The following is a 20,770-nucleotide window of genomic DNA, read 5'->3' as shown; positions in this document are numbered from 1 at the left end:
CGGCCCTAGAGGGGCGGGGCCAGGACGCCCCGCCTCGACCCCGCCTCCGAGCGTCCCCTCCACCCTCTGGCTCTGACCCCGCCCCTGTCCGCTCGGCCACAGCGGGAGGCGCAGGGGCCCAGTCCAGGCGCTGGGGCTGCCTGAGGCAGGGATCTGCGACCCCCCTGGCCCTGGCGCGTGAGGGCTGACTTCAGGCCTAGTACACCCCCTTCTGGACCCATAGCCCTGCTGGTCAGGGCACCTGAGGCGGAGGCTAGGGTCTGTCCCTCCCTGCGGCTATGTCTGACCCCTGGCGGCTGGGCCCGGGAGGATAGAGCCAGACCATCAGTAGGGTTAGGTGTCCCGATGCTACCCAGGACCCCCCAAGAAGGCCACCCCGCATCCTTGGGGGCTCCCTCCTTCACATCCCGACTCCGCACTGCCATGTAGCCAGAACCATTCAGGAGCAGGCCTTCGCCCTGCCGCGTTGTATTAACTGTTAGAGTTTAAGATACCTTGCTGTTTATAAACTCCCTCCGGGAAAAATAATGAGTAGCTTTGGCCATTTGGGGACAAAGCTTTCTTCTAGAAATTAGTTTTATTAAGACTAAAAATGATACATGGACAAGGTTAAAACAAATTCAAACGATACTTTGGGACCCAAAATGAAAAGTAACATCTTCCTCAGGCCTGCCCTCAGATAACCCCTGTTAGGGTGATTCAAACACCTTGGAGGCAGGTTCTGCACATAGAGGCTCCCACACACCCCCTTCCTGAGTTAGGAAGTAGGACTTCACAGCTCCCTGGGGGCCACTCTAAGTTCTGGTGGACCTGAAAGAAATTATCTTCCCAAGATGGCCTTAGGCCTGCCCGGGGCCTTTGCACTTGCTGTTCCTCCTGCCTGGACTACTTTTTCCCAGAAAGTGACTTCCTGCCCCACTTTGCCAGGTCTTTTTTTTTTTTTAATATTTTATTTATTTATTCATAGACAGAAAAAGAGTCAGAGACACAGACAGAGGGAGAAGCAGGCTCCATGCAGGGAGCCCAATGTGGGACTCGATCCTGGGTCTCCAGGATCACACCCCAGGCTGCAGGCGGTGCCAAACCACTGGGCTACCGGGGCTGCCCTGCCAGGTCTTTCTACTCATGTGTTGCCTCCTTGGGGAGACCCTCCCAGGTCATGTTGGCTCGGAGAGCACCCTCCCATTCACCTCTGTTCCTTCCCACCTTTCTGTATTCTCTGCTGCCCGACTTCTCCAAAGAAGGAAGCTCCATGGCAGATGGACATGGTTTGGTTCACTGCTCTACCCCATAGCCTCAGATCAATGCCCAGCACACAGTAGGTACTCAGTATGTGTTTATTTAATGGGTGAGTGAGTGTTGGATCCCACACCCAGCTCAGTGACTGGGCCATATCAAGTGTTCAGGGAGTGCTTGCATGAATGAATGAATGAATGAATGAATGAATGATCTGCTTCAAGTTTGTGGCAGTTGAAGGGCATCTGTTAGAGGTGGAGGATGTGCACGGGAGGCAGGGAACCAAGCAGAGTGGGCTCCACATTCCAGGCCAGAGTCCATGTGAACTCTTACTACCCTGCACATGTGCCCTTGAAGACAAGTGTCTCGTAAACTCAGGGCTCATCTCAGAGTGACCCCTAAATCTTGCTTCAAGGTGGGGGTGGGGCTGAGATCAGAAGGGTTTGGACAGCTGAGGCTATGTAGGCAGAGGCACCTGACAGGCCAGAGAAGGAGAGCTGGCCCACTTGGGCAGACAGATGAAGGTGCCAGAGGGGCAGAAGTGAGTAACAACCTCCTAGACAAACCTGGCGTCACCTGCCTTTTGCCCTAGGGCTTCATCCAAAGGGTTCCGGGGAGCCAGGGCCCAGAGGCCAGCGTGGGTCCCTGGTTGTTACTGCAAGAGTGGAGACCAGCAGATCCTGGAAGAGGCACAGCGACTGTGTTAGGCTGGGGACAGAGGGCCTCCCCATCCACCTCCAGGGAGCTGCAAGCTGGCACAGTGAGAAAATAATTACAACTGGGTCAGGCACCTCAAGAGCCACAGGGGCCTCACGAAGTCTGGGAAGCCCCCTGGGGGCGACAGCAACACTGAAGGGTACAGAGCTAGGAGAGCTTTAGGCCAGACTGGAAAGAGGAGTGGAAAGAGGAAGTGGTTAGAATTCAGAACAGGAAGTACACGGGGGCATGCTGTGGGCTCTACAGTTTCTTCGGTCCCTTCCACCAGTGCCTAGCCAGGGAAGCCCAGTGGGAAGCCCATGGACCAAGGGCCTCCTGCCTCATACTTTCTGATGCTTGGAGAAGGCCTGTTTCCTCTGTACAATGGGTTCAGGTTCACAGGCCCCTGGCCTGCATGCTGCTGTCCTGCTGTCCTGAACTGTCATAGCACTGCTTGCTACTGCTGGCAACAGGCCTCCACATCTACAAAACCCCCATAGAGCTGTCTCCAGGCCTCCCCACCCCACCCAAGGCTGGTGTTTCCACTGTGATCTGTAGGATGAGGCTTCCCACATGCTGGCCACCCACTAAGCCTCCACTGTGGGCAAGACTCATGCCAGGCCATAGGGTGGCCCTGTCCTGCTTCCAGAACACACAGGGAGGGATTCATGGGGAGAGAGGCACCATTGCTAGCAGAAAGCAGCCTCATGCTTTGAAAGTCAGGACGTGTAACCAGACTTCCAAGGGTGGGTTGGGTATCTAGGTGGAGTTTCAAAGGATGCAGAGTGATGACCCCAGAGCAGACGGGAAAAGGTGTTTCTGGTGGGAAAGCTACCATGTGCAAGGGGTACACGGTACCCCTATCATGTAAGGAACTGCTGGGTCCCTTAAGGATGGGGCACCTGGGCAGCTGTGCTGGAAGGAGAGCAGGAGAGGGGATGAACTGCAGGACAAGTGGCTTGAACGCTTTTCTAGGACTTTGGCTAGTCCTGCCACTAAAGAGGAAGGCAGGGATGGATCGGGCTCCATGGGGAAACTCTAGGCTCACAGCTTTCTAGGTCCTTCCAAAATTCCTTACCACAATGGGGCCCCACCTTTGAGGGCTGTGAAATTAATAAAGCGAAGCCCTGATGGGGGAGCTCTCAGCAACGTAGAACCTGTCCCAGCTCACCTCACATTCCTGGGCAGGAAGAAATTCACTTCACTACCCTAACAGGAGGAAGGATTCCCTTCTTGAAGTGAGGCTGGGCTAAGCTCAAGCCTCCTCCCAGCCTGGCCAGACAGGACTGGATCCTGGCTGGAAATGAAGCAGGGGCCACTGGGGACACAGCTGGAGGAAGTGTCCAGCCCGGGGAAGGAGCTGGAGCAGAGGAGAGCTGGTCAACCAGATGGGGATCTGGGGACACAGGAAAAAGTGGCTTTGTCTCGAGGTAGGCAGGAAAGGCCAAGCTATCCCCAGGGACAAGGGGAGGAGCTAGCAGCAGCGTGGACAGAGAGGCCTCTGTGAGGGGAAGCGCCCAGATGGCTGGAGCCCACAATCCTCTTGGGACTCTCCTGGCAAATGGGCCCTAAGAGTCAGGGTGCCTGGGTCAGGGGACCCCGAACTGGGGGCGAAGAGTGCCCAAGGGAGCCGGACAGGGAAGTTGAATCCCTGGAGGAGGTGTGCTTCCATCCTTGCCCCACGAGGCCACCGGGACAGGTTTTCTGTAGGGCGGCAGGCCCCGCCCCTCCGAGAGGGCTGAACCGCTGAGAGCGGGCGGCGGGCGGCAGGAGGCGGCGGGAGCAGAGAGAGGTCCGTTCAGGGCTGCGTCCCCCTCCCGGTGAGACCGAGGGCAGGCAGAGCTCCCGGCCCCGCCCCCGCCCGCTCCGGGCCTCGGTGCAGCCCGGGCCGCGGCGGGCTCTGCGGCGGGAGCGCGCGGGGCGGAGCCCTCGGAGGAAAATCAAACCGGGCTGGCGGCCTCTCAGCCAATCCGGGAGCCGAAGGGCCAGCCGCGGCCAATAGCCGCCGCGGATGCTAATGAGCGCTGACATCACGAGGAGGGTCCATTCAAAAAGTCGCAGCTATTGTCGCCGCGGGTTGCGCGCGCCGGCCGGGCCCAGCCGTCGGGCTGCGCGGGGACGGAACTGCGGACCGAGCCGGGAACCGAGCCCGGCGGCGGCCGCCCATGGCCGGAGCCGCAATGGCCGAGCCGGGCCGCGGGCCGCCCGGCGCTCCCGCTCCCGCTCCCGCTCCCGCGCCCACGCCCACGCCGGGCACGGAGGGGCTGCCGCGCGCCTTCCTGCAGAGCCTGCGCACCCTCTTTGACATCCTGGATGACCGGCGGCGCGGCTGCGTGCACCTGCGCGAGATCGAGTCCCGCTGGCAGGGCGCCGACGCGCGCGAGTTGCCCCGCGGCGTGCTGGAGGGCCTGCGCCAGGTGGCCCCGGCCAGCGGCTACCTAACCTTCGAGCGCTTCGTGGCCGGCCTGCGCACCTCGCTGCTGAGCGCCGACGGCGGCCCGCGGGGCCAGGCACGAGCCCCGGCCCGGGGAGGCTGCCCGGCGCGGCCTGGGGGACCGCCGCCGCCGCCGCGCCTGGTGTTCGCTCCGGCTGATGAGCCGCGGACGGTCCTGGAGAGGAAGGCCCTACCCCCGGGCGCGCGGCCCCCGCCAGCCGTCCCCGGAGGCACGGCCCGCAGCCTGGAGAAGCTGTGCGCGCCGGCGGAGGCAGCGCCCGGTCCTGCGGAGCCCGAGCGGCCCCAGGGCGCGGCGCTGGAGCGGAGCCCGAGCGCGGACGCTGGTGAGTGCGGGGCGGCCCGGGCCCCTCCTGGTAGCTGACCCCGCCGCCCCCCGCGACCTGCGCCTCAGGCCAGAGCCCCAGAGGTGCTGCCGGCGCCTCTCCGACCGCGGGGTGCGGGGCCCAGAGCCCTAGGTGCCGACAGGGAAGGAGCCTGTCGCCTTTCCCGCTCAGGGGCCGGAGGCGTGGCCGGGGCCCGGGGGCTGCGAGGTGACTCCCAGCTCCACCAGGAAGCCGCTCCCCCAATCCTGAGCCCATGGCGGGGGACGCCAAGGCCCCGAGCTGCGTCTCTGATGACACGTAGGCAGGGAGTTCCCGTCTAGTTCCGAGGAGACAGGGCACCCCACCCAGAGAGGGGCCCTCACTGCCCCTTTGGGTCCTTAGTCGCCGCTCCACCGCCGAGCCAGGACAGGTTGGAGGTTTCCCAGGAGGCTCTGGCCTGGTTAACAGGAAGAGTAAAGCAGTGGGTGGCTCTTCAGCCCAGTCCCCAAAACCTGCGGGACTGACACCAGGGAGAGACCCAGACGCAGTCCCCCAACGATGGCCAGCAGAGTCCTTGCTTGGCTTCTGGTCCAGGTGGCCCTGACAGGAGATGGCTGAATGGCCCCGTGGTCCCCTCTAGTGTTGACCCTGGGAATAGCACCTGCATTCTGGTTGGGTGCTGGGTTCAAACCCCTCAGCCCTTTCAGCCTGGAGCGTGCACCCCTGGGCGCAGGCCTCCCGGCAGCCTCACCATGACAGCCCCACCATGGCAGCTGCCAGCCCTTCTACGCCTTCACCACTCTGCCAGCCTCACTAGACCTCTGCCCCAGCCTTGCCCATATTCCCCAGCCCCATGACTGGCCCTTAGGGCCACGGTGGCTCCTGGCCTCCTGGGTGAAGCCATTTGGTGGCCCACCCCAAGCTGGGGCTCCCCTGCTCCTCACTGCCCAACCTCTCTGCCCCTGAGGTGTGGGAAGGCAGGGGGCACTTGGGGGTGCAGGGCCAGTGCCATCACTGTGGCTACACATCCTGGAAAATCAGCCAGGGTTTGGGATTTGGATGCCTCAGGCCTGTGGCCCAGCCCTGCTCTGTTCTGGTGCCCCATGTGGCCCTGGGTCATCTGCACCCCTTTGAGGGCTCAACACAGGGGTGAGCAGGCCAGGCTCTCGCTGTCACCTCTACAGGTAGAGGCCCAGACAAGAGGCATGGCATGTTCATGGGTGCCAGATATGGAGCTCCAAGGTTCCCCTACTTCGGGGAGAAAGCCCCCATACACACAGAGCCCCCACCCCAAGACCCAGGGCCCCCTTCTTTGGCCCTGTGAGAGCTGCTGGTCATCCCACTGAACATCCAGTGTACTGCCATCCAGAAATCTGGGAGCTGCTCCCCAACCAAGCCCAGGTGTTCTGGGGTTGTTCCCTGACGCCCCGCACCCCAGCCTCTCTCTGCTGTATCTTCTCTGCAGCCATGTGGCATGGGCAGGTTGGGACGCGATCTCTGCCTGTGCTTGGAGCCCGTCTGCCAGGGCCAGCTGGAGGCCTGCATGGCCACCCGATGCTGAGCCTGTGGACATGTCCCCTTCTTGGATCACCCACCCACTCCACTTGACCAGTGCCAGGGGCATATCCTGGGGGAACACGGCTAGGTCCAGGGGAGGAGAGGGTGGTTTCCTCCACACCTGTGCCCGTGTGGTGCCCTGCACATTTGCCCCCACCCCCAGGGAAGCCAGCTGGCCCTGCTGGCTTTTCAGTCCTGAGCAGACTCAGCTGCAGGTGACGCCTAAACTGTAGAAGCTCGTAAGTTATGCGCTGGACACAGTCGGCCCAACTTTGTTTTATCCTTTCTGGGAAAGTTAGGTCTAGGCCACCTGTGCCCTCCCATCTCACCTGCACCAACTCCTGACTCCCTTAAAGGCCCCAAGAGACAAGGACAGAGAAACAGGGAAGGCCAGGGCCCTGGGGCACACAGCGGGTGCCAACACACACTGGGGAAAGCCCTTGCCCTCAGGGCACTGGTGCTAGGGCATGCGTGTTGTGTGTACAGACGTGCAACTTAAGAGGGCACACAGCCCTCCCTGAGATAGAGGTAAGGGAGTTGGTGGGGATCGAGTGAGGAGCCAGATCCCAGGCAGGCACAGAGGCAAGGGGTGTGCAGGCCTAGGCAGCGCCCAGGCCTGCAGGCTGGGTTGAAATGGTAGGGTCCATGCAGAGGCTCGGAGTTGCCCACAACCCCCAGAGGTGCATAGGCCTGGACACCCAACCCTGCCCTGGGTGTGATGGGACAGGCCTGCAAACGAGCCAGGTCCTCACCTCTGCTGCAGGTGCAGCAGCCTGCAGGCCCCGGGAGCTCAGTGTGGGTGATGCCCATCGGGTCCTTCGTGCCCGAGGGGAGCGTCGGCGGCATACCATCACCAACGGCGTGGACTGTGACCTGGTGAGTGAGGGCTCTGAGACAGCCAAGGCTGGGTTCGGGGGATGTCAGTTAATTATAAACATCTCTTTCCATGTGGGCTTGACTCCACTTGAGGGATGACTCAAGGCCAGATGAGGAAGTCCTCTAGGGAGAAGGCAGCCTGGGTGTGGAGTGGGCACGGTCCCTCCCCAGAGCTGCCCCTGCACCCACCGGCTTCAGAGAGTCCCCTTTGTTAGGTTTGCGCAGCTCAGCAGCTGCGTGTGCACCGCCTGCCCTAAAGGAGCTGCTGAGGTCGGGAGTGTTGCCTGTGTTCCCAGGGGGAGCCCATGTGGAGGGGCCATGGGAGGGAAGCCTCCCCCACCCAGCAGGAGAAATGGGGCTGTGGGTTGCAACACAGACTCACAGAGGGCCCACACGGGTCCAGGTGCTGCACCTGTGCTGGCAGGTTGGTGCTGGCATGGGTTGGTCCGTGGGCACAGCTCTGACTTGTGGGGCTGTGGTTCATCACGCACATGCATAGGCCCACGCAGGTTTGCGCTGTCTGCGCACTTACTCACACATGTGCATCCCCCCATGTGGCAGCTAAAGCAGATGCAGGAGCTGGAACAGGAGAAGGAGGTGCTGCTACAAGGTCTGGAGATGATGGCGCGGGGTCGAGACTGGTACCAGCAGCAGCTGCAGCGTGTACAGGAGCGCCAGCGCCGCCTGGGCCAGAGCAGGGCCAGCGCTGTGAGTGATGCCACCCAGGGCTAGGCTGTCCCCAGACAGTGACCATCCACCTAACCCCAGGCACTCCCAGGCAGGTGCAGCACTGCTCTACTCCAGGGCACATTGACTGTCCTTCCACCCAGGGTGCTGGGCCCCCCACACACAGTGTGATGTTCCCCTAGGACACAAGATGCCCTGGAGCAGATGTCCCCACCAGCAATACCCGTGGGCTACCTCTCTGTTCTCAGCAGTAATTCTGGGGGGGGCCACCCTCAAGGCACGGTGGCTGATCTTGGGCTGGTCCTGCTCTCTGACTTTCCCCTTTCCTGCTTTCCTCCCAGGACTTTGGGGCTGAGGGGAGCCCCCTCCCACTGGGCCGGCTGCTGCCCAAGGTACAGGAGGTGGCCCGGTGCCTGGGGGAGCTGCTGACTGCAGCCTGTGCCAGCAGGGTGAGTGCCCCTCAGACCACCCAGTACCCACCTAGGGCCCACACCTGGCTTGGTGCCACCCCTCACCCTTTTCCTGGAGGCTGTACCAGGGAATGCCTGGCCTGTCTGACCATGCCCTCCCATAGGCTCTGCCCTCATTGTCCTCGGGGCCCCCGTGTCCAGCCCCAGGCCCTGCCTCACCCTCCACCACAGGCTGGCAGCAGCAGACCATCCTCATGCTGAAAGAACAGAACCGTCTCCTCACCCAGGTAAGGGGCAAGGAGGGGTCTGGGGTGGGGGCTGGAGGCCTGGTGAGCCCTGACTGACCTCCTGCCGGCCCAGGAGGTGACCAGCAAGAGTGAGCGTATCACGCAACTGGAGCAGGAGAAATCTTCCCTCATCAAGCAGCTGTTCGAGGCACGCGCCCTCAGCCAGCAGGATGCCGGGCCCCTGGACTCCACCTTCATCTAGTTGGCCATGGCCATGGGCATGGACACGGAGCTCTCAGTGCCTGGCCTGGCAGGCAGCCCGGGTGGGTACCTCAGGCTGAAGACCACCTGACTGGCCAGGACCCAGATTTCTTCTTCTCTTCCAATCTGGGCTCCCCCAGCCCCTCAGCCCCAGGTGGAGCCTGCATGTGGGCTGTGCCCCAATATGTCCCATGGCCCCAGACACAGACCAGGTTGTAGCCCGGGGGTGCTAAACTGGGGTGGGGCTTCCTAGTGCTAACGTGGCCCTAAGCTGCTACTACCACTGCCAGTGGACACTGAGGGATCCTCCTCACGTTTACCTGATCTTGGGCAGCTCTGGGCAGGCCCCCTCCCGTGTGTACATACAGCTGGCCTTTCCTTTCTGACCTGGGGTCTCCAGTAAGAGGTACTGGTCCCACTGGGCTGCACTTCTGACCACAGCCAGCAGAGGGTGCCTCGCGCTCGCAGACCCAAAGCTGCCCAGCAGATGCCTCTGTGAGGTCTGTGGTCAGGTGCCCTGACCAGGGCTGGCAGGCCTGGGGGCCCAGCAGGTGATGGGGCCCAGGAGCCCCAGGGCATCTTCCCTCCCTCAGGTCTAGTGGCTGTCTTTCTCCTAGAAGCAGATGAAAACGGTAAAGGGTGGTTTCTAGGAGGAGGTCTGCTTGTGTCAGAGGTCATGCCTGGGCCAAGGCTGGCCTGCTTGCCCCTCCTCTCAGGATCCCGGACCTTAAAACAACTTGGGTTGGCTGTCATCCACCCCCTTTGCAAAACTGAGCCCATGGAGCAACCTGTGACCCACCCCAGGGCCTCAGGCCACCGGGCATCCTGGCCAGGCCAGGCTATGGTCACCAGGGTTGCTGGGATGTGCCCGTTCCCTGGGAAGAGAGATGTGGGCATGGCTGTGCGAGAGAATGGGCCCCCCAGGTGTGCCCCAAGGTTCCTTATAGGCAAGTGCCCCCACCAGGGCCTACCCCACATGACCCAAGTTTCCCGAGATAGAGGGCCTGCCTTACCCTCCCTGACCCCAGATTCAGGTGGGCTCAGCCATAGGAAAGGAAGACCATGGGGTTCAGGGAGAGATCAGAGACAGGGGCCTCATCAGGGATGACTCTCCAGCCCTACACCAGCCTCTGAGGGGAACCTCCACCCCAGGAAGGAGGGGCCCCGTGACCTGTGCCAGCATCTCCGCAGGAGCTCGCCTCCTACACCGAGGATGTGACATCACCTTTGGGTCATGTGGTAGGGGCCCCAGGCGTGAGGCTTGAGTATATAGGGAGAGACGTCGTAAACCCAGAAGGTTTAGGCACATGGACTCCCAGAGCCTTGGAGAGATCCTGGGTCTGGGGTGCTGGCCATGCCCTGCCAACCCCAGCTCTGAGCTCCCCACATTGTGCTCCAGGGCTTACAGGGAGGGAGGGGGTGTCCTGGTTCGGGCCCACATCTGCCCCGCATGCAAGCTGCCCTCCTTAGAGGATGGGGTGGGTTCTTTTGGGGGCCCGAGAACCCCTGACCTGGACCCACACAGGCTCTGCGAGACAGGCACCCAGAGAGGAATGGGGTCCTGAAGGGAAGATGAGGTTCCCAGCACCCGCTGGGACGTGCAGGGCAGTGGCCAGCCCAGGAGAAATCCTCCCCCATGACAGTCTGGGCCCTGCCCACTGCGACCTCCCCAAAGCCACCTGTTCTTGGATCTGCTCTTCCCCGTTCGGTCCCACAACTACTGCCTCCACACCAGCATCTCACTAGGATTTTCTGCTCACAGGTTCTCCCATGACATTCCAAAAAGTGGAAACTACTTGTCCTCTGTATCCTCCCATGACCCTGTGGCTCAGGGCAGCCCCCAGGCTCCGCATCCAGAGCCCTTCCCAATCCTGCCAGTAGCTGGGTTGCAGCTAGACAGCCAGCCTCCCACCTCTGCTCTTTGCAAGTGGTGTTCCCTGGAACATCGCTTCCCTGCTCCACCGGCTGCTGCCCAGCCCTCCGCTAGGGAGCGAAGGGACCTGAAGAGGCTGCCGGGCGTCCACATTCCTTCTGCTGACTTCACACGACTGCCTAGCTGTCTCACCAGACCTGCCAGAGATAGTCGCCCTTCAGTTGCGAGGAACATGTGAGAGAAGCTGGCCACGCAGAAGGCAAGCTGGGAGTACAAATCCCTTGTGGCCTCAGTGTCCCACCCAGGGTGAGAAAACATACCCTCTCTGTTTGCAGTCTGAAGACAGGCTCCCTGTGGGCCCTAGAGACCTCAGGGGAAGGATTTAAGTGGTCCCAAGTTGGCAAGTGCAGCTGGAAGGCAGACTGCCTCTTCTGCGAAGCACTAGTGACATTCGAGGCTGAGTCGTGGGTGGGGGGATGGGAGGTTGTCTTCTGTGCTGTGTGACTGTGACGATAGTGACGACATCTCTGGCTTGTATCCACACATCTAGTTCTGACAACTAATGTCTCAGGATGTTGCCAAATGTCTCGAGGGGTGGTGGTGGTAGAAACATTGTCCCTGATTGAGAATTACTGCCCAAAATTTCATGGAGGCCAAGTCCCAAAGAAATTAGGCATCTCCAAATTAAAAAAACACTTTCACAAACAACCAGGAGTGCACTTGCCACGAGAGCCAGCAGAGACAACAGATCCTGCAAATATTTCAGATATTGGAATTATCAGAGAATATATGGCTTTTATATAAAAGAGATTCTTGAAAATATAAACACGGCACAGTCTTTATATAGTTCATCCCATGAAATAATCTTTTAGTTTATAAAGATGAGCAATAAAGCATGAAAGATCAAACAACTTACAGAAATAAAATATAAATTAAAATTAAACCTCAGGGATGCCTAGGTGGCTCAGCAGGTGAGCATCTGCCTTCGGCTCAGGTGGTAACCCCGGGGTCCCAGGATTGAGTCCCACATTGGGCTCCTCGCAGGGAGCCTGATTCTCCCTCTGTCTGTGTTTCTGCCTCTCTCTGTCTCTCATGAATAAATAAAATCTTAAAAAAAAAAAGAAAGAAAGAAATTAAACCTAAAATGGACTAAGCTGATGAAAGTTTTCAGCTGGAGTTGGTGAACCAGAAGAGTGTAGGAAGTGATCCAGGGCAGAGCCCAGAGTCTGATGGGAAGTGTGAATGACAGGCGAGGGTCACTCCTCTGGTTGCATTTCCTAGAAGAGGATGAGGAAGGAGGGGCAACATAGGAAGATAAGCAGGCTTCCAGTTTTTCAGAATTGTCTAGAAATCTCAGTTCTCCAATCCGGAAATCACAACAAATGCCAGCCAGGCCTGAGAGGAAGAAATGCACATTCCCTCTCCCGAGACCATAGGAGAACCACCCATAAGGCCGGACCCAGAGCAACCTTTCATAGAGTGAACACAACATAAAAACATTTCAAAAATAAAAATTTTCAAAAAAAAAAAAAAAAAAAGAGAGAGAGAGATTTTACCAACCACAGGACTTAACTAAAGAATATTCCAGAGCCAGGACCTTTTTTTTCTTTTAACGGTTTTATTTATTCATGGAGAGAGGCAGAGACACAGGCAGAGGGAGGAGCAGCCCCATGTGGGTCTTGATCCCGGGATCACACCCTGAACCGAAGGCAGATGTTCAACCTCAGAGCCACCCAGGTGTCCCCCGGAGCAAGGACTTGAGAAAAAAGGCAGCAGTGGAGAAGGAGCCCCGAATGAGGATGCATTAGCCGCCCCCGCCCCCCCCCCCCCCCCCCCAGCAGAGCTCAGTGGTGCAGAGCTGCAGGTGTCTTCTCTCTGTTTCTGAGGGCGAGGCTCGGGAGCCAAGGTGCTGGCCCTGCGGGCTGTCTGGGGCCATCTCTCCAGGGCCGCTTCCAAGCCTGGCTTCTCAGCTTCCCCTAGAGCCCATGGGGGAGGGGCACCTGCCTGAGGCTCCAGAGTCACCGCGTCACCTCACCTCTGTCTTAACTCAGACCAATCCTTTCTCAGGGGTGTGGGAGGGGACTCGGGCACCACCTTTCCGAAGAAAGAGAATCAAATGATCTGTGGGCGTATTTTAGTCAACCAGAATGCATCATTAAATCTAAGTAAACATGGACTGTATACGATAGTAGTAATAATAGCAATGGTGCTAAGGGGAGGAGGGGCACGGGATGGAAGTGAGATTGTGTCCAAATGGCATGCGGAAGGGAAGGCCGCAGCTGGGGCCCTCCGCCGTGCGTGAATTGTTCACAAGGACGGAAACGATCTTCACTGTGGATTTTATGAAGTATGCGTGTTAAAATAACACACGGTGGCTATCCGATGTGCACCTTCCCAAGAATGGAGGTGCAGGGGAATGGGGTGAGAAAGAGGAAAAGTGCAATCTTAAGGAGAAGAGAGAACACAATTAGGTGATGAAGATACATTGGTAATCACGATATATGCAAGTAGACTCAACTCTTTTTTTTTTTTTTAAGATTTTATTTATTTATTCATGAGAGACACACAGAGAGAGAGGCAGAGACACAGGCAGAGGGAGAAGCAGGCCCCATGCAGGGAGCCCGATGTGGGACTCGATCCCGGGTCTCCAGGATCACACCCCAGGCTGCAGGCGGCGCTAAACCGCTGTGCCACTGGGGCTGCCCTCAACTCTATTTTTTTAATTTAAATTTGATTAATTAACATATAGTGTATTATTGGTTTCAGAGGTAGAAGTCAGTGATTCCTCAGTTGGATAAAATACCCCTGTCCTCATGACATCACGTGCCCTCCTTCATGCACATCCCCCAGTTACCCCATCCCCCTACTCCCTTCCCCTCAGTTTGTTTCCTATGGTGAAGAGTCTCTTGTGGTTTGTCTCCCTCTCTGATTTCATCTTGTTTGTTTTTCCTTCTCTTCCCCTACGATCCTCTGTTTTGTTTCCTAAATTCCACACGTGAGTGAAGTCATGATGAAAGGGCAGCCCTGGTGGCGCAGTGGGTTAGCGCCGCCTGAAGCCTGGGGTGTGATCCTGGAGACCCGGGATCGAGTCCCACATCAGGATCTCTGCATGGAGCCTGCTTCTCCCTCTGCCTGTGTCTCTGCCTCTCTCTCTCTCACGAATAAATAAATAAGATTCTTTTTTAAAAAAAGAAATCATGATGAAAGTCTTTCTCTGACTTACTTCACTCAGCATAATACCCTCCAGCTCCATCCATGTTGTTGCAGATGGCAAGATTTCATTCCTTCTGAAGGCTGAGTAATATTCCATTGTGTATATAGGCCACGTCTTCTGTATCCACTCAACTGTCAACAGACATCTGGGCTCTTTCTATAGTTTGGCTATTGTGGACACTGCTGCTGTGAACATTGGGGTGCAGGTTTCACTACATCTGTATCTTTGGGGTAAATATCTAGTAGTGCAATCTCTGGGTCATAGGGCAGCTCTAATTTCAACTTCTTGAGGACAGTCCACACAGTTTTCCAGAGTGGCTGCACCAGTTTGCATTTCCACCAACAGTGCAAGAGGGTTCTCCCTTCTCCACTTACTCTCTAACATTTGTTGTTTCCTGTCTTTTAATATTTGCCATTGTCACTGGTGTGAGGTGGTATTTCATTGTGGTTTTGATTCATATTTCCCTGATGATGAGTGATATGCAGCATTTTTTTTTACGTGTCTGTTGATCACCTGTAGGTCTTCTTTGGTAAAACGTCTGTTCATGTCATCTGCCCGTTTCATGATTGGATGATCTGTTCTTTGGGTGTTGAGTTTGATAAGTTCTTTATAGATCTTGGATACTGGCCCTTTATCTGATGTGTCATTTGCAAATATCTTCTCCCATTCTGTAGGTTGTCTTTTGGTTTTGTCGACTGTTTCCTTTGCTGTGCAGAAACTTTTCATCTTGATGAAGTCCCAACAGTTCATTTTTGCCTTTGTTTCCCTTGCCTTTAGGAATGTGTCTAACAAGAAGTTGCTGTGGCCGAGGTCACAGAGGTTGCTGCCTATGTTCTCCTCTAGGATTTTGATGGATCCCTGTCTCACATTTAGATCTTTTCATCTGTTTTGAGTCTACTTTTGCATATGGTGTAAGAGAATGGACCAGTTTCATTCTTCTGTATGTGGCTGTCCAGTTTTTCCAGCACCATTTATTGAAGAGACTATTTTCCATTGGATATTCTTTTTTTTTTAAAGATTTTATTTATTTATTCATGAGAGATACAGAGAGAGAGGTGAAGACACAGGCAGAGGGAGAAGTAGGCTCCATGCAGGGAACCTGACATGGGACTTTATCCCAGGTCTCCAGGATCACACCCTGGGCTGAAGGCGGCGTTAAACCACCAAGCCACCCGGGCTGCCCTCCATTGGATATTCTTGCCTGCTTTGTTGAAGATGAGTTGACCATAGAGTTGAGGATCCATTTCTGGGTTTCTCTTCTGGTCCATTGAACAGTGTGTCTGTTTTTGTGCCAGGACCATACTGTCCTTATGATGACAGCTTTGTAATACAGCTTGAAGTCCGGAATTGTGATGCTCCTGGCATTGGTTTTCATTTTCAACATTCCTGTGGCTATTTGGGGTCTTTTCTGGTTCCATACAAATTTTAGGATCATTTGCTCCAACTCTGTGAAACAAGATGATGGTATTTTTTTTTAAGATTTTTTATTTATTTATTCATTAGAAACACACACAGAGAGAGAGAGGCAGAGATACAGGTAGAGGGAGAAGCAAGCTCCGTGCAGGGAGCCTGACGTGGGACTCGATCCCAGGTCTCCAGGATCACGCCCTGAGCTGAAGATGGCGCTAAAGCACTGAGCCACCCGGGCTGCCCAAGATGATGGTATTTTGATAGGGATCACACTGAATATGTAGATTTCCCTGGGAAGCATAGACATCTTAACAATATTTGTTCTTCCAATCCATGAGCATGAAATGTTTTTCCATTTCTTTGTGTTTTCCTCTAGTTCTCTCATGTGTGTTCTGTAGTTTTCTGAGTATAGATCCTTTGCCTCTTTGGTTAAGTTTAGTCCTAGGTCTTTTATGGCTTTGGGTGCAATTGTAAATGGGGTCGATTCCTTAATTTCTCTTTCTTCTGTCTCATTGTTAGTGTATAGAAATGCCACTGATTTCTGTGCATTGATTTTGTATCCTGCCACTTTGTGAATTTGTGTGTGAGTTCTAGCAATTTTAGGGTAGAGTCTTTTGGGTCTTCTACAAAGAGGATCATGTCATCTGTGAAGAGTAATATTAATTCTAGTTTAATTGTCAGATTGGAGTTTTAGAAATTCGGATAGCTGTTTCAAGAGAGAGATCTAAATATTGGTTTCAAACACAAGACAAAACAAAAAAGAAAGAAAAGCTTGAGTAGTTGTATTAATATAAAAGTAAAGAGATTTGGGGCACCTGTGTGTCTCAGTCAGCTAAGCGTCTGCCTTCGGCTCAAGTTGTGATCCCAAGGTCCTGGGATCGAGTCCCACATCAGCTCCCTGTTCAGGGAAGCTACTGCTTCTCCCCCTCCCTCTGTGCACTTGAGCAATCTCTCTCTTTCACTCTCTAAGTAAATTTCTAAAGTATTTTTTTAAAAAGGGGTAGTATACAGTAAAACATTGCCCCCCAAGCAGAGCAGATGAAATAAAACCCCACAGTGACACCATGTGCTGGCGAGCATGCAGAGAAACTGAATTGCTTGAATATTGGTGGGAATGTCAAAAGACACAGCCACCCTGGAAAAGTTAACTGGGACTCTTGGATGGCTCAGCGGTTGGGCGTCTGCCTTTGGCTCAGGGTGTGATCGCGGGGTCCTGGGATCAAGTCCTGCATCAGGCTCCCTGCAGGGAGCCTGCTTCTCCCTCTGCCTGTGTCTCTGCCTCTCTCTGTGTGTCTCTCATGAATAAATAAAACCTTAAAAAAAAGAAAAACTAACTAAAGTTAACTTACCACATGTGATGACTAGTTATTTTGTGTGTCACCCTGGCTGGGTGCCCAGACATTTGGTCAAACCCCTATCTGGATGTTGTTGGGAAGGTAAGCATTCGATGTGATGAACGTTAACATCAGTAGACTCTGCGTCAAGCAGATCACCCTCCAGAATGTGGGTGGGCCACATCCAATCAGTTTAAGGCCTTAAAAGAGTAAAGCCCCTCAAAGAGGAAGGGTTTGTGCCCACAGATGCCATTTGGACTCAAGACTACAACATGGAATCTCCACCTCCACCCCACTGAGCCTCCAACCTGCTGATCTGACCTGCAGACTTCAGACTTGCCAGTTCTTCAAAATGCATCTTTCCCTCTCCCTCCATATACACACAGAGCCTGTATGAAGCAACCATTCTTGGGCATTTTCCCAGATACATAAAGACACTTTCATGCAGGAACATGCACATAGATGTTTATAGCAGCTGTATTGGTAATAGCCCCAAACTAGAAACTACCCAGATGCCTTTGGGAGACTGGTTGCACAAACTATGGTCCATCCACACCCTTGGATACAATTCAGCAATGAAAGGAAGGAGCTACTGATACACTCACCCATGTGGGTGAACCTCAGGGAACCTGCTGAGTGGTAAAAGCCAATCTCAGAGTTTCAGAAACACGATGCAGAAGCACTTGTAACAAAACATAATCAGAGGTGGATGTGGCTGGAAAGGGGTCATGTGAGGGTATCTGATGGTTTAGTTGGGTCTCTTGGTTAAGGTTGTTAAGTGTGGCTGCGCATGTGAAGAGAGCCGCACACGCGCACACACAGAGAAGTTAGCGCATACAGAACCAGTAAAGTCCAAGCGAGCATCTGTGATGGCACCAGGGTCCGGGTGTTGGCGTTGCTACTGCACTGTGTGGGTGTGTGGGATGCCTGCATTGGAGGCACTGAACCTCCACGTATGATTCTTCATCTTCTATTCGAGATGGATATACATACACATGGAGACTGTCAGAACAATAAAGGAAAATCAGTGAACCCCCCCCCCCATCACAGCTGGAGATGCTAATCATATCAGGCCTGAGTTTTACAGGCAAGTTCTACACATTGGTCATGGAAGACGTAGTCCAAATGGTATGTAAATTTTTCCCAAGGAAAATGTTATGATGCCAATACAACCTTGATATCCAGATCAGAGAGGGACTTCACAGCCTAAGTACAGTCTGATCCCATCCCAACAACACCCCTCAGCCTTGGTTCCTCGGTGAGTTAGCAGGCTCAGGGCTTGGCGGGGGGGGGGGGGGGGGGGGGGGGCGGCGGGGGGCGGGTACCGCAGGCATGTCCAGCAAAGGAAGGAGAGGAGTCCTAATTTACGGGGAAGGAGGAGGAAGTGCAATTGGTCCCCGCACCCAGGTTGGCTGAAGGTCGGCAGGAGCCCCAGTGGTAGACTTGGGTGAAGTGCGGGGGACGATTTCTTCCAGGAGGGGCAGAGGGCATCCCTCCCTGGTAGGGCCCCGTTGAGAGGCTGTGGGCTCTGTGATGGGGCTTCCTCCTGGGGGTACTGCTCCCCACTCTGGGCCACGACCCCATGTGAGCAAGGTTGCTCTTTACTAAGGCGCACACCTCACCTGGTGTGCAGATCCAGTGTGGTTGCAGTTGTCACCCCAATAGGGTTTGTCAAGGAACATGGTGAGCCAGTTCTGAAAATGTCTGTGGAAGATCCCAGGCTCCAGGAATAGGAGTGGGAAGAGCAGACTTTCCTCCTGGCGATGGAGACATGCGGCAGGTGGAGGGGGCATGGCCCAGGCCCTCCACATACATCAGGGCAGGAAGGCCAGCCCGTGCGATGCAAGGCCTGGGCCCCAGGTTCTCTGCACAGGGACACGGGAACCAGAGCCCTTCCCTCATATCCTACACGCAAACCACTTCCGGGTAGATCAAAGGCTCACCACAAGCAGAACAATAAAACTTTAGTGTGCGACTCTGGAGAACATCTGATGACCTCATGGTGGACTACGTGTTCGGACTAATTCAGAGCCTCCATGACTTCACTGCCAGAGCGTTCACGTCCAGAGTGTAGGTAAAGATAAACCATCACCAGAGATGGGGCAGATGGCACCATCATTCCAAAGGCTATATAGGATTTGCTAGTGAGCTGAACACACTCATGCACGCAGCCACCAGCTAGTTCCTAGGACCTCCTCCCAAGTCATGCTTGCAAGTGCACTAATGCCTAAGGTGGCAGCCTGGAATGAAGGACCACAGCATGAGCTGTCGACACGGATGAATCTCAGAAAGTGCGAAAGAAGCAAGTGACAGAACAGTGTGTTGGGTGAAGCCCAGGAGGACCAGCAGGGCACATTGTTTAGGAATAACACTGACTGGAATGCCTGGGTGGCTCAGCAGTTGAGCGTCTGCCTTCAGCTCAGGACATCACCCCGGGGTCCTGGGATCGAGTCCTGCATTGGGCTCCCTGCATGGAGCCTGCTTCTCCCTCTGCCTGGGTCTCTGCCTCTCTCTCTGTGTCTCATGAATATATAAATAAAATCTTAAAAAAAAAAAAAAAGGAATAACGTTGACAGGTGGGAAACCCTATAAAAGAATGAGGGAGTCCCAAACACAGAATCCAAGACAGAGAGGCCCCCTGGTTGGGACCACCAAGGGGCATCTGACATGCAGAGGCACATGCTCCTGTTCCCCAGGCTTCCGCAGTACGCGTGCGCCCCACCCGCTCATCTGTGTGTGTGTGCTCCTCACAAGGCAGCACAGGCTTCTCCCCCTCCTGGGGAGCCTTTGGCAAGTGTGTTCCTCAGGGCAGGTGGTGGCCAGGCCTCCCTAGTGCCCACACCGTGTAGCTCAGGAGCACCAGTTGCTCTCTGTACATGTGCAGAGCCTGGTATGCCTCTGGCTCACAGGAGGCGCTCAGCAGGTGTTTGTTGAACAGCTGAACGAGCACACAAAGAAAGGGAACGGGAAGCGGTGAACTTTGGTGAAGGGAAACCTCATGAAAGTGGACTCTGAATGCCAGAAGGGGAAGAAGCATCAGTCCCAGGCCCCAGCAGGGAGACATGCACACTGTCTCTCCTGCAAGAGATGCCACCCCCTACAATTCACCCAGTGGGCCTGGGTTCAGGACACCCCTCCCACTTCCTTCTTCTCCATAAAATAGCATTCCTCTCCTTTGTTGGATGTGCCTGTGGTTTTGCCAGGGCATGCAGATGCCTATGGACCATTCTCCATTATTCCCAATAAACCAATTTTTGCTGGCAAAATCCTTTTTTTTTTTAAGATTTTATTTATTTATTCATGAGAGACACAGAGAGAGAGAGAGAGAGAGAGAGAGAGAAAGAGAGAGAGGCAGAGACACAGGCAGAGGATAGGAGCAGGCTCCACGGAGGGAGCCTGATGTGGGACTCGATCCTGGATCTCCAGGATCATGCCCTGGCCAAAGGCAGGCGCTAAACCGCTGACCATCCAGGGATCCCCTAGGCTGTCTTATTTTTAAGGTCAACAGAATGAAGGCCTTTACGGGTTAAGATGTTTCAGGCGCAAGATGATGTGGCTCCCATTGAGGAGAGTGAGGCAGACTTAGCTCATTTCCCAGCGAATGCCCCCCTCCCGGGTGGTCTGGCTCCTGTGGGGGAGGAGACACTGAGGACCCCCCTTCCCGCACCTCCCTGCAAGTGGTTCCTCTGCCAGGATCCAGGGCCAAGCCATGTGCCACACATCTGGAGGCCTCCTAACCCCAGTCACCCCCCGGGTTCCTGGAGGATCCTTCTACACAGAAACTCTCCTCTCGTGTGCCTCCCTTCCCCCCTCACCTTCCACTCCTGGAAAGAAGGGTGTCTCTGCACCAAGGAAGGATGTTACTACCCCTTCTGTCTCTGAGAGAAGGCACTCCCAGGCTTTGCCCTGGCTGTTCCCTGTTCCCTGCCTTCCCTCTCTTCTGGGACTAATCTGGGCCCTGGGCCACGCGTCCAGGCCTCCGCGTCCAGGCCTCCGCTACCCTGGCCCCATCCTCTGGTGGCTGGTCCTGTCCAAGGACCAACCAGAACATCTGGGAGGCCCTGCTTGGGCTTAGTGGGATGTGGCATGGGGGCGGGAGCCACACGGGTAGGCGGGCCTGCAGGCAGCCCTCTGCCCTCTCTCACACTGGGCTCCCTGTGGGCCACGTTCATTTGTTTGTCTCTTTCTTTTCAAGCTCATCTGTAGGCCTCTCCCTCCTCTGAACTTTGCCC

General features: G+C 55.6%; 1 protein-coding gene across 5 annotated transcripts; it reads left to right on the top strand.

The window, feature by feature from the left end:
• The first annotated feature begins 4,032 nt into the window (after positions 1–4,032).
• Positions 4,033–12,761, top strand: SAPCD2 (suppressor APC domain containing 2). 5 transcript variants are annotated; one of them, XR_012008495.1, is made up of 7 exons: positions 4,033–4,710; positions 7,010–7,122; positions 7,684–7,830; positions 8,151–8,258; positions 8,384–8,506; positions 8,580–8,769; positions 10,470–12,761. XR_012008495.1 is itself a non-coding variant. In XM_072778818.1 (6 exons), the coding sequence occupies exons 1-5, from the start codon at positions 4,098–4,100 to the stop codon at positions 8,478–8,480; spliced, it is 1,011 nt and encodes a 336-aa protein (XP_072634919.1). In that variant the 5' UTR covers positions 4,033–4,097; the 3' UTR covers positions 8,481–8,506; positions 10,470–12,761. The 5 variants fall into 5 exon arrangements, 4 of the variants coding, with proteins under 4 accessions (XP_072634919.1, XP_072634916.1, XP_072634915.1 ...); XM_072778818.1 differs by lacking the exon at positions 8,580–8,769 and having other exon boundaries at positions 8,451–8,506; XM_072778815.1 differs by lacking the exon at positions 8,580–8,769.
• Positions 12,762–20,770: the final 8,009 nt, after the last annotated feature.

Source organism: Canis lupus, chromosome 16 (assembly GCF_048164855.1).
Source record: "Canis lupus baileyi chromosome 16, mCanLup2.hap1, whole genome shotgun sequence".
Classification (NCBI taxonomy): Eukaryota; Metazoa; Chordata; class Mammalia; order Carnivora; family Canidae; genus Canis; species Canis lupus.
This window is presented reverse-complemented; position numbering and strand designations above follow the sequence as displayed.

Coding starts and splice junctions, on each gene's coding strand:
- SAPCD2 (XM_072778814.1), top strand. CDS start 4,098: ATGGCCGGAGCCGCAATGGCCGAGCCGGGCCGCGGGCCGCCCGGCGCT. Junction 7,831..8,150: donor GCCAGAGCAGGGCCAGCGCT/GTGAGTGATGCC, acceptor CTTTCCTCCCAG/GACTTTGGGGCTGAGGGGAG. Junction 8,507..8,579: donor AGAACCGTCTCCTCACCCAG/GTAAGGGGCAAG, acceptor CTGCCGGCCCAG/GAGGTGACCAGCAAGAGTGA.